Source organism: Schistocerca piceifrons, chromosome X (genome assembly GCF_021461385.2).
Source record: "Schistocerca piceifrons isolate TAMUIC-IGC-003096 chromosome X, iqSchPice1.1, whole genome shotgun sequence".
Taxonomy (NCBI): Eukaryota; Metazoa; Arthropoda; class Insecta; order Orthoptera; family Acrididae; genus Schistocerca; species Schistocerca piceifrons.
This window is the reverse complement of record NC_060149.1, coordinates 760,251,326-760,264,974: the sequence shown is the minus strand read 5'-3', so window position 1 is coordinate 760,264,974 and position 13,649 is coordinate 760,251,326. Positions and strand designations below refer to the sequence as shown.

Here is a 13,649-nt window from a genome sequence, read left to right as displayed (position 1 = left end):
CCAGGCATCACATGAGTTTAAAGATGTTGAGATTAACTGCATGCCTACTGCTGATTTACAATTCCCTTCATGGCTAGCTTGGAATGATGCTGTTTGGGTCCCCTTCTCCAATGCTACTACACGTCAGGCAGATTCCCATCATTACAAAGACACAGTGAGGAGTTGTATAAACATGACAACAAGTGCTTCGGAAAAAAATAATATCTCTCACATTTAAGTGAACTCATTTTGCTTCTGCATCAAGATGTCGAGGAAAACAGTTATATGCAAAGTGGAAGGGTTTTAAAGTTAGTTTCCTTCTTTATATTTGAATTTGTTTATCAAAATGTTCTTTGTAAAATTTGTGTATCTGTACATATAAGTACATATTTAAAGTTATTACTGTGTCTCATTACTGCTTACACCATTTCTTATGTTTCATTTAACTTGTCTTTTTAAGTTGCAGTGACAGAATATGGATGTATCACCTCATTTGTGCACCCACATTGTCCCTTAATTCTTTACACAGGAAAGACACTTAACAAAGAAATACAACATACCCACTGAGAAAAATGATTCATAACTGTTTTCAGCTCTAAATTGTTTACAGTTCTGGCCTACAGGTCAATTTTTCAAGGAATACACGTTTTTATTATTAATGCCCTGTATTCTTTGCAGATAAGATTGCTGACAGATATATAAACATTTCAGCAAAAAATCATATTGTGATTCAATTGTCTATGTACCCCACAGGACTTTGAAATTTGTCAAATTTGCCCTTTTTTGTGATGGAGTCATCTTTAAGTGAAGGTAAGAACTACTAATTTCAATGCCAAAAGCTTGTCATTGTTATTTATACTTAATGCTAGCACTAAAGAGTTATAGTGCGTACGATGAAGAGTGCATTTTTTCCCCTCTGTGAAGTTATAATTTGTAAAAAATCACACATGTAAAGCACATCACGGAGAAAGAGCAATTCTCAACGTTATTCATAAAAAACAGAGATGTATCCTACTTTTTATGCAATATATCAACTTAATGACTCACACAGTACATGACTAAAATACTTTATGTCTGTAGGTCACCTCATTACTGAATAGCAAGTGTCTGAGAATACGGAAACCGGTTCCTGACTAATGACTGGGTACCCACCCATGAATCTTCAAACCTGAATTTATCAAAAATGGTAAGAGTTAGAACAGTGCTATTTGGCAGTTTTACTACTGAGACATGTGGGCATCCATGTTCCAAATATGACTAAATTCTGAAATAGCCACATTCTCACCCCCTGTGAGATTACACGCAATGAACCATACTAGCTACTCCTAGGAATATGAGATCGGGGCGATACGCATAAAAACATTTCTACATACCAAACAGCTTTTTGTAAATGCACGTCATGGCTCCTTCTGGGGTATACACAGCAATCTTGTCTTCATCTCTGATTTCATATTTCAGGCCTCCTTCGGTCACTATTTTACATTTCACTGACTTGATATGATGCTCAAGTTCGTCGTCAGGAATACTGTCATTTAAGAGTTTCTTATTGCGAACGATTGTACATGTGGCATTTCTAATAAGAGCTGCCTTCGCTGGGAGTCCAACAGTCTGAAACACATTCGATCTCTTAAATTTTGATCACGAAGCGGAATTACGGAACAGTGGTAAACCAACTAAATTAAGAAGTAACAGGCAATTTCAGCTTAGAGGGCACTATTCAAATAAACTGCTGCTTAGTACAAAATTTCCTTACCTCTTCACCGTCTACAAACGCGACTATTGCAGGCATTATTCTGTTGCCACTGTCGTCGGCTATAATATCAACTTTCCCATCCTGAGAAACAAAACGTAAAATAATGTCAAAGTTACATTGATATGATCTTATTAGAACGTTTCTCACGAATACATTCGAGCTAGAAGAATAATCGTTCATGACTTCACTTCTGGCACATTAGAAGTTCTCAGTGAACAACAAATATGAAAAACATTACAAACCTTACAATACGCCAAGCAGGCCGAAGAATTACCCACGTGAATGCCAAAAACACCAGCCATTTTGCTAGTCTTCGACGACAACAAACCGTACACGATGCGCGAACAACACACTACTGCCGCCAAAACTCAAATATTAACGCGTCTTTGTTTTCCTCTGCATAGCGTTCAAAGAAGTATTCTGCTGTCAAAGACGTAATCAAGGATGTTAGAAGGGGAGATATGTCAGTCATAAAAATAAGAAATACGAAAATATTCAGTAATTAGTACGAATTTCGTTTTTCCAGATGCCACTAGCGAAATAGTGCATTATTAAAGAAATAAAAATATCAATACTGAATTGTTAATTGAAAACATTTTCATAATAAATAAAAATGAAATTGTGATCCATATTATCTTTCGCGTTTCATGGTGTTTTTTCTGTGTAGCTTAAAAATCTGATATTTGTTAATTGCAATGAGCGCAATTTTCCATCAACTCGTTTAGTATAATTAATTGTGTAAAGGAACGTCTGTCGGTAATAACGCGGATAAGTCAAGGCTGTGCATAAATGAGCTAAAATCGTTTTGCCTATTTATTTGTTATCATCTCACCAAAATTAAAGAACAAAAGAGTGGGATCATGTAGAAATGTATAATGAAATAAGTCGGATATTTCTATATATGACAGACTTAATTAGTATTTGCATTTGTAATGGGTGAATTTTTCCCTGTGAACTGTTGTGATACCTGCGTATTACGAACGCGAGATCATTTTACTTTGCGTTCGTCTTTAGTATCCGAAAGATTTCCAGCTCCTGCTGGGTGATAAATTAGTGTTGTAGAAGCTGTTTAAAGTCGTAGCAAACACCGCAGTACCTTGATCTCTGTTGTTAAACACTATTTTTATGTAATTTCGTCAGTGTCATTCCAACCCATCTTATCGTGCTTTAATAATTGAGACATGGATGTAAGAACATACTAGCAGTGCGGGACTGCATGAAACAAATACTGCACTGTATGATCATAACGAATGTTCCTGATGCGTTGCTACATTCTCTTTCCACCTTTAAAACCCTGCAGCAAAAGTTAAAAGTGTGTGAATCACATACACAGAAAGCTTATGTGGCACTGGCAACAATAAAATAATTTGGCTTCTACAGAACTTCAGCCTAAATTTGTATTGTCTCATGCATACGTATCTTTCACCTAGACAATGGTACCATATTCTTTAAGGTCTTCCTTTTTTTTCTAGTTGTGTTACAAAAAATGTCGCAACACTCCGGTCACAATTTTCAGTTTTTACGTTTTCTCGCAAGGAGTCAATTTCTTCCTAGGCTATTCGCCTAAATAATTCACTGAAAATACTTCACAACCCACGTTATCGCACTAACTACAGAAACTCAAAACTACTTTAGCACGATGACAACCCAAACTCAAATGAACACAATGTTACCCGTTAAACTCAGCACGTCTATTTTTACCAGCAGAGGGCACCAGCAAATATAACAACATGGCACCTAGAAACACAACCAACTCAAAAACTCCACATCGTCGTGACGTCACACACCACAATACCATTACGTCACGGGTCAAAGCAGACGGGTGGAATCGGACGCTTCCGTTGATCCAGCCAGAAGGCATAAACAAAACAAAAAAAAAAAAACTTATTTAGGTTGGCCATTGCCACTGCTTGTTCTGTCATTGCGCATTCAAGAACGTAATTATGAAATTAATTTCACTGACGAAAGTGCCAATGATAATGTGTGAGGTGGTGATGGTTGGTACAATTTTAATTAAAATCTATAATACAAACGTAAATTTCCTATCCAATCCTTATAAAAGTATATTTACATATTCTGTGTGTGGTATATTTTGAGTTATTTAGTTTCAATGTCAAGTAGTAAGGGGTACCCTTTACTACTTGAAATTAGTACAGTTACTAAGCGCACCTCCTTCCGCATGGAAAGAAACCTGATAGTTTCATTATATTGCACTGATAAATGAAAATGGAAGTGGCACATATACACACTTTCATGTTATTCTATGGAAGTCTCTAGGAGACAACACATTTAAGTTAAGAAAGGTTCCTCTACACCCAGGGTCACCTTGACTGCTGGCTGGTGACAGTCTGGGATAGGAAGGGAAAAGATTAATTGGAGGATGTGAAGTCATACTGCATATTAATGCAAGGGCCTACTAAATTAATTTTCTGGTGGTAAATCCATTGCTCTATATAGATTAGAATCACAAGTCTAGTAAATTTTAGTTTCAGTTTGCAGGCCTGTAATTTCCACAGGGTTCTCATATACATCTACATCTACATCCATACTCCGCAAGCCATCTGACAGTGTATGGCAGAGATCGGTAGCTGTTCATCTCTTACCGAGATGATTGAACATAGAAAATGTGGCAGAAATCAGAGATGTTTAACTTGAAAGGATTGCTTTGTGTTGTTTACATAGAATGATCCACTAATGTCCTTTTTCATTACATTCCTCACAGAATCAAGCAAATACTTCCCGCCTTCCTCCCCTCATCTGATCTAATCCTCTGGAAACTGATTTACTTGAATGTCAAACATTGCTCACATTGAAGCTACCACTTTGGAAACAGCTGCTGACATTTCAGGTAATGTAATGTAATGTATTAAGTGCTCTAGGTTGCTGTATGTGTACCCATCCATGCAAAAGTAGATACATCCAAAAATAATTTAGTCTTCCTCTGATAACTAAATTATAACTGGGAATTCACACACAATGTTCTACAGAGAACTTTAAAGCGTGGCTAACAAGCTATATCTTTGTGGTTTTATATATATATATATATATATATATATATATATATATATATATATATATATGTGTGTGTGTGTGTGTGTGTGTGTGTGTGTGTGTGTGTGTGTGTGTGTGTGTGTGTTCCAAGTTCTTATTTTTGTATGTGCTGGCAGTTTATTGTGACAACAGAAATACCACCCTGTAATTTGTATATGGTTAGGAAATCGGTGTATTTACGCATCGTAATGTGCTGTGATTGTATATCTCACATTGTACCTGAATTTTATTGTAAATGACTAATACATTTTTTAAAAGCATGACATGGAGCTATCTATCTTTCATTGCACTACAAGTTTCAGCATTATTTATTCACCAGTTAAATGTCATAGGAATAAGAACAATCTACATGAAGATTACCTACCAGCTGTCCACCTGGATGAATGGCCACTACCAAACTATAGCCAAGAGGAAAGTAGACCACCCTGTGGCACAACATGCAGCTGAACACAACATGCCTGATTTCAATGGCTGCTTCACCAACCAAGCCATCCACCACCAACTTTTCTCAACTGCACAGATTGGAGTTACCCTTACAACACATTCTGTGATCCTGTAATTATCCCGGACTCAACCTATGGTAACATACTGTCCCCACACCCTCCACCCAACATTTCCCACCCTCTCTGTCCTATTACCTCCTCCCCATTCTCATCGCCTACACTCTTTCTTTGTCATCCTCTGCTAATGCACCTGCCCATCTTTCTCTGCTCCTCTCCTTTTTCATTCCATTTTCCCCAATTCCCTGCTCCACAACCTCCTGACGCTGTGCCTGATAGCGTTCTAGTACCTGCACACCTCGCAAGATGACACTCCTTTCTTCCCTAACCTATACACTGCTAGCACTTCCCCTTCCCTCACCCCATTCAAATTACTGCTTCTATCTTAGAGTATGGTTGCACTCCAGCCTGTGCTGCCAGAGTTGGCAGTCAGGAAACGATGGAGAGGCTTCGTCCTGCCATAGCCCTAACAGTTCACAACCCCACAACAGACCACAGCAGACCACCCACCCCACTGCCGCCCCACACAAAACGCAGGTTTATTGTGCAGTTCAGCCCCCATTTGACCCCCCCCCCCCCCCCCCCCCCCCGGGGAACATCTCATACCAGACAAGTATAAACCCCAAATGTTTGCGTGGTAGAGTAATTATGGTTTACGTGTACATGGAGACAGAATTTGACATAGTGTGACTGAGGTGGAATAAGGGGAACCAGCCCTCAATCGCTGAGGCTTCCCACTCGGGAAACAGCGCATTAGGCTGCACGGATATCTGCGTGAGGTGTGCTTGCTTGTAGTAATGAATGGTGTGTGTTACTCTTTTTCCAATTGACTGTGGCCGAAGGCTTATGTGTAAGTGTCTTTTAATTGGGCCTATCTGCAACTTAGCAGGTTATCTGTATGGCAAGTAGTAATCTATCTTTTCTGCTCTGTTAAAAGTACCAAATACATAATGTAAAAAGGAAAAGATGGAAAAGGTTTCACACAAAGATGAAAGTTCCAGGTATTGAAAATGAGATCTTTTTATCAAAACAATGTTATTTATCAAAATGCAAGTATAGCTACAGGTCTCTGATTGTTAACAAAAATTCAGTCTTTGAAGCAATCAAACTATGTGTGTATCTGAAGTACAAAACATAAAAGGTGCTACTGAAGTAATTTCATTCTTCTATAATATTGTTAAAAAAATACAGATTATTGGCACTACTGATATATCTAATAGATTAATGTGCACATCACAACAAGCAAAGTTTGATTACTGCACTATGCTTTAAAGAGAACAAAATGTGTATGCATTATTTATCAAAATATTTAAAGATCTGTTGTATAAATTACGAAACACATGTAACATTACTGTTGACCTAACTTTCAGCTTATAAGTGCACTTGCCAATGACTGAAAAATGCTGTCACTCTGTTCAAACTACATGACACCTCAATGAAACAACATTGATACACCTTCATACAGGTTGGAAATGAGGGTTGATATGCTTTGAACTATCCATTTTCAGCTATTTTAGAAAGTCACCCAGGCATTATAGTGCATCCATGCTAAGTTATTAACTTTATCTTGTATTACAAAATGTTCTTGATCTTCTGCTGACATTGCTAACTTATGCTATTACATAGTGGAGACTACAAGAATCTTTGATGAAATAACATGCTGAACAGTAGACTGTGACTGCCACAACCTTAATTATGGTGACTGCCATGGTTGATACTACTGAGCGTAATGATGGTCATTTGATATGGTGACTACCATTACCCTGAATGTATGATGGGTACTGTTAGGGTATGAGGCTACTTGACACTTTGCCCCTATACAGGGTGTTACAAAAAGGTACGGTCAAACTTTCAGGAAACATTCCTCACACACAAATAAAGAAAAGATTTTATGTGGACTTGTGTCCGGAAACGCTTAATTTCCATGTTAGATCTCATTTTAGTTTCTTCCACCTACGCTCAATGGAGCACGTTATCATGATTTCATACGGGATACTCTACCTGTGCTGCTAGAACATGCGCCTTTACAAGTACGACACAACATGTGGTTCATGCACGATGGAGCTCCTGCACATTGCAGATGAAGTATAAGACCGCTTCTCAGCAACAGATTCGGTGACCGATGGATTGGTAGAGGCTGACCAATTACATGGCCTCCATGCTGTCCTGACCTCAACCCTCTTGACATTCATTTATGGGGGCATTTGAAAGCTCTTGTCTACACAACCCCGGTACCAAATGTAGAGACTCTTCGTGCTCGTATTGTGGACGGCTGTGATACAATACACCATTCTCCAGGGCTGCATCGGTGCATCAGGGATTCCATGCGACAGAGGGTGGATGCATGTATCCATGCTAACGGAGGACATTTTGAACATTTCCTGTAACAAAGTGTTTGAAGTCACGCTGGTACATTCTGTTGCTGTGTGTTTCCATTCCATGATTAATGTGATTTGAAGAGAAGTAATAAAATGAGCTCTAACATGGAAAGTAAGCGTTTCTGGACACATGTCCACATAACATATTTTCTTTCTTTGTGTGTGAGGAATTCCATGCGACAGAGGGTGGATGCATGTATCCATGCTAACGGAGGACATTTTGAACATTTCCTGTAACAAAGTGTTTGAAGTCACGCTGGTACATTCTGTTGCTGTGTGTTTCCATTCCATGATTAATGTGATTTGAAGAGAAGTAATAAAATGAGCTCTAACATGGAAAGTAAGCGTTTCTGGACACATGTCCACATAACATATTTTCTTTCTTTGTGTGTGAGGAATGTTTCCTGATAGTTTGGCCGTATCTTTTTGTAATACCCTGTATGTCACCATGATACAGCAAAATTGTAACCAATTCTCCCATTTTACATACAGTTATAGATAAAAAACGAGCTCCTGGCCAGGCCGTGAATGCCAAAGGGCTATCCACTGGCCACCGTGTCATCCTCTGCATTGCAGTGTCAAGCAGATGTGTTATTGAGGGACATGTGATCAGCACACTGCTATCTTGGCCTTTTGGCAGATTTTCTGGACAGTGGAGCCACTACTAGTCAGTCAAGTAGCTCCTCAGTTGCAATCACAAGGCTGAGTACATCCCATACCAGTCCTCCACCAAGGAAAAATCCTTGGCAGTATGGAGGACTTGAACCCAGGTCCTCCGTGTGCCAACCATTTATGCTGACCAGTCACTTATGTAGGCAGACAGTTATAGATTAGGCAAAAATGTAATTGTACAAATTGCCCCATACATTGTCAATGGTACACAAAATTATAACAAATTGCCCCAATACACCTCGTGTTTCACAAAACTAACAAATTGTATCGTACGTCATCATTGTGACATGAAATTGTAACAAATTGCACCATATGTTGCTAACTAAGAACATGTATAAATGACATCAGCATAAATGACAATGTTTGAAACAATTTCTTAGCAGTTTGTGTAACAATGACAATGAAAAGGGCTGTATACTACAGTTTTGTGCAAGAATGTTGATGTATGTGGCTATTTTTGATAATTTTGTGTAAGAGTTGTGATATCTTGCACTTTCGTGCAACAACGTAGATGTATGGGGCAATTTGTTACAATTTTGTAAAGTAGTGCTGATGAATGGACCCATTTTTTTGAATTTTGTTTCGTGTTTGGGATACTATTTAAGATCCAGATCCAATAGCTGATACTCACTGTTGGGTTATAGCCACATGTGTCAACTTCTGCTGTTAGAATACTATTTGAGACCCAGTAGCTGACACTCACTGTCAGGTTATGCCACATACACTACAAGCTTTTGGTATTAGAATACAGTTTTGAGATCCAGTAGCTGAGACCAACTGACAGGGCATTATTTTTTTAATTGTTGAGTAAAATCGTACATTAAAAGTAATGGTAGTTGTACTGATCAGGATAATAGCAATCATCATGTAAACTTACTATCATGACACCAGTAGTATCCAACATGCGTTTCAGCTCATGGTAGACACCTTAATTGGGATAATGGCAGCCGCCAGTGTTAAGAATACTATTTGGGATTCAGTAGCTGACACCCACTCTCTGGTTATATCACATACACACACTGTCACCACAGATTTGGGGTATGGTGGAATTTGTTACAATTTTATGTAACATGGTGATGTATTGTGGCAATCAGTTACAAATTTGCTGTAACATAACGATGCATAGGGCAATTTGTTACCATTTTGCTGTAACAGGCCTGTGTATGGGGTAGATTTGGAAATTTGTGTCAAGTTCTATGGGACTAAACTGCAAAGGTCATCGGTCCCTTGCCTTGTTGTTGTTGTGGTCTTCAGTCCTGAGACCGGTTTGATGCAGCTCTCCATGCTACTCTATCCTGTGCAAGCTTCTTCACCTCCTGATACGTACTGCAGCCTACACCCTTCTGAATCTGCTTAGTGTATTCATCTCTTGGTCTCCCTCTACGATTTTTACCCTCCACACTACCCTCCTGTACTAAATTGGTGATCCCTTGATGTCTCAGAACATGTCCTGCCAACCGATCCCTTCTTCTTGTCAAGTTGTGCCACAAACTGCTCTTCTCCCCAATCCTATTCAATACTTCCTCATTAGTTACATGATCTACCCATCTAATCTTCAGCATTCTTCTGTAGCACCACATTTCAAAAGCTTCTATTCTCTTCTTGTCCAAACTATTTATCGTTCATGTTTCACGTCCATACATGGCTACACTCCATACAAATACTTTCAGAAACGACTTCCTGACACTTAAATCTATACTGGATGTTAACAAATTTCTCTTCTTCAGAAACGCTTTCCTTGCCATTGCCAGTCTACATATTATATCCTCTCTACTTCGACCATCATCAGTTACTTTGCTCCCCAAATAGCAAAACTCGTTTACTACTTTAAGTGTCTCATTTCCTAATCTAATTCCCTCAGCATCACCTGACTTAATTCGACTACATTCCATTATCCTCATTTTGCTTTTGTTGATGTTCATCTTATATCCTTTCAAGACACTGTCCATTGCGTTCAGCTGCTCTTCCAAGTCCTTTGCTGTCTCTGACAGAACTACAATGTCATCGGCGAACCTTAAAGTTTTTATTTCTTCTCCATGGATTTTAATACCTACACCGAATTTTTCTTTTGTTTCCTTTACTGCTTGCTCAATATACAGATTGAATAACATTGGGGAGAGGCTACAACCCTGTCTCACTCCCTTCCCAACCACTGCTTCCCTTTCATGGCCCTCGACTCATAACTGCCATCTGGTTTCTGTACAAATTGTACATAGCCTTTCGCTCCCTGTATTTTACCCCTGCCACCTTCAGAATTTGAAAGAGATTATTCCAGTCAACATTGTCAAAAGCTTTCTCCAAGTCTACAAATGCTACAAACGTAGGTTTGCCTTTCCTTAATCTTTCTTCTAAGATAAGTCGTAGGGTCAGTATTGCCTCACGTCTTCCCATATTTCTATGAAATCCAAACTGATCTTCCCCGAGGTCAGCTTCTACCAGTTTTTCCATTCGTCTGTACAGAATTCGCGTTGGTATTTTGCATCCGTGACTTATTAAACTGACAGTTCGGTAATTTTCACATCTGTCAATGTGTGCTTTCTTTGGGATTGGAATTATTATATTCTTCTTGAAGTCTGAGGGTATTTCGCCTGTCTCATACATTTTGCTCAGCAGATGGTAGAGTTTTGTCAGGACTGGCTCTCCCAAGGCTGTCAGTAGTTCTAATGGAATGTTGTCTACTCCCGGGGCCTTGTGTCGACTTAGGTCTTTCAGAGCTCTATCAAATTCTTCACGCAGTATCATATCTCCCATTTCATCTTCATCTACATCCTCTTCCATTTCAATATTTTTTTTTTTTTTTTTTTTTTTTTTTTTTTTTTTTTTTTTTTTTTTTGGGTTTAAGGGCGCTCAACTACTGAGGTCATTAGCGCCCAGTCACAAGTGTTAGAGCACATAGAATCTAGTAAAACTCAAGGGGGGGGGAGGGGGGACCCCAGAAAGTTCTTACAAAGATGCAGATAAAATAAGTGAAGGAGTTAGATGAATTTGGACAAGCCAGTCAAAGCAATGAAACGAAGAACACGAGCAGCTGCTAGAGCGTCATCAGCTAAAATATCCTGTAAAGTAGATGGCAGAGACAGGACAACACGAGACTGACTAAAACGGGGACACGACAATAAAACATGGCGCACTGTTAATGCATGACCACAAGGGCACTGCAGGGCTGGGTCACTGGAGAGCAGGTAGGCTAAACCGGCAATGCCCAATCTGCAACCTGGTCAGAAGGACCTCTTCTCGCCGAGATGGTCGGGAGGAGGTTGTCCAAGCAGTTGGGATCGGTTTTACTGCCCGGAGCTTGTTTCCTTGAAGTGATGACCAAGTATCCCACCACAAAGATACAAGCCTCTTACAAACAACCCCACTAATGTCATATGACGGGACACAATGGGAGGCTGGCCGAGGCAGGAGGACTGCAGCCTCATTCCCAGGCACTCCTACATGGCCGGGAACCCACAGAAAGCTGACAGGAGAGCCATCAGCAGCAGAAGAATGGAGGGACTGCTGGGTCCGTTGCACCAAGGGATGGACCGGATATGGAGCTCCAAGGCTCTGAAGAGCACTGAGTGAATCAGAGCAGAGTACATACGATGAATGGCGGTGGCGGCGGGCATACTGAATGGCCTGATGGAGAGCAAAAAGCTCGGCCGTAAAGCTGGAACACTGGTCGAGGAGCCGGTATTTAAAGGTGCCGGCCCCGACGACAAAGGCACAGCCGACACCATCGTCAGTTTTGGAGCCATCAGTGTAAATAAAGGTGTGACTGGCAAGTCGCACACGAAGTTCGACAAACCGTGAGCAATACACTACAGCCAGAGTACCCTCCTTCGGGAGCGAGCTGAGGTCGAGATAAATATGAACCGGAGCCTGGAGCCACGGTGGTGTCGGGCTCTCACCCTCTCTGAAGATGGTAGGGAGGGCAAAATCCAATTGTCGAAGTAGGCGATGAAAGCGGACTCCAGGGGGCAGCAGGGCAGACACATACAACCCATACTGACGGTCGAGAGAATCGGCGAAGAAGGACTGATAAGAGGGGTGGTCGGGCATTGACAACAGCCGGCAGGCATACCGACAAAGCAGTACGTCGCGCCGGTAGGTCAATGGTAATTCGGCAGCTTCAGCATAAAGACTCTCGATGGGACTAGTGTAGAATGCTCCGGTCGCAAGACGTAACCCCCAATGGTGGATGGAGTTGAGACGGCGTAAGAGGGATGGCCGAGCAGACGAGTAGACGAGGCTCCCATAATCCAGCTTTGATCGGACTATGGACCGATACAAGCAAAGCAGGACAGTGCAATCCACTCCCCAAGATGAACCAATAAGAACTCTAAGGACATTAAGGGAACGTATACAAAGGGCAGCCAAATAAAAGATGTGCAGAGACCAACAAAGTTTCCTGTCCAGTGTGAGCCCTAGAAACTTAGTTGTGAATGGGAGAACAACGGGACCGAGATGTAAGGATGGCGGAAGGAACGCTTTATATCGCCAAAAGTTGATGCAAACCGTCTTCTCTTCAGAGAACCGGAAGCCATTTGCCACACTCCATGAGTATAGGCTGTCTAGACAACGCTGAAGGCAGCGCTCCAGGAGGCATGTTCTCTGGGCACTGCAGTAGATCGCGAAGTCATCGACAAAAAGAGAGCCTGAGACATTAGGTGGAATGCAATCCATAATTGGATTGATCGCTATGGCAAAAAGGGCTACGCTCAAGATGGAGCCCTGAGGCACTCCGTTCTCCTGGAGGAAGACGTCGGACAATACGGAACCCACACGTACCCTAAAACTTTGATCTGTTAAAAAGGAATCAATAAAAAGAGGCAGGCGACCGCGTAGACCCCACCTGTGCGTAGTGTGGAGGATACCTCCCCTACAACAGGTATCATAAGCCTTCTCCAAATCGAAGAACACGGCTACCGTTTGGCGCTTTCGCAAAAAGTTGTTCATGATGAATGTCGACAAGGTCACAAGGTGGTCAACAGCGGAGCGGCGGCGATGAAAGCCGCATTCAACATTGGTAAGTAGCCATCGAGATTCAAGAAACCAAACTAACCGAGCGTTAACCATGGGCTCCATCACCTTACAGACACAGCTTGTAAGAGAAATGGGGCGGTAACTAGAAGGAAGGTGTCTATCCTTCCCAGGTTTGGGTATAGGAACAACGACAGCGTCACGCCAATGCATGGGGACTTGACCTTCGGTCCAGACGCGATTGTAGGTACGAAGAAGGAAGCTTTTGCCTGCCGGAGAAAGGTGGGCCAGCATCTGAACGTGAATGGCATCTGGCCCCAGAGCAGAGGACCGGGACAGTGCAAGTGCACG

At 41.1% G+C, this 13,649-nt stretch overlaps 1 protein-coding gene across 1 annotated transcript in view; it reads right to left on the bottom strand.

Moving 5' to 3' along the window:
• The window catches only part of LOC124721844 (heat shock 70 kDa protein 14-like), a 195,796-nt gene extending 193,636 nt beyond the window's left edge, over positions 1-2,160 (bottom strand). Inside the window, exons 1-3 of the mRNA XM_047246975.1 lie at positions 1,975-2,160; positions 1,733-1,813; positions 1,353-1,587 (exon numbers count right to left, since the gene is read on the bottom strand). Coding sequence (XP_047102931.1) covers positions 1,353-1,587; positions 1,733-1,813; positions 1,975-2,034 — 376 coding nt within the window. The 5' untranslated portion in view covers positions 2,035-2,160. The remainder of the gene's footprint in view (positions 1-1,352; positions 1,588-1,732; positions 1,814-1,974) is intronic.
• Positions 2,161-13,649: the final 11,489 nt, after the last annotated feature.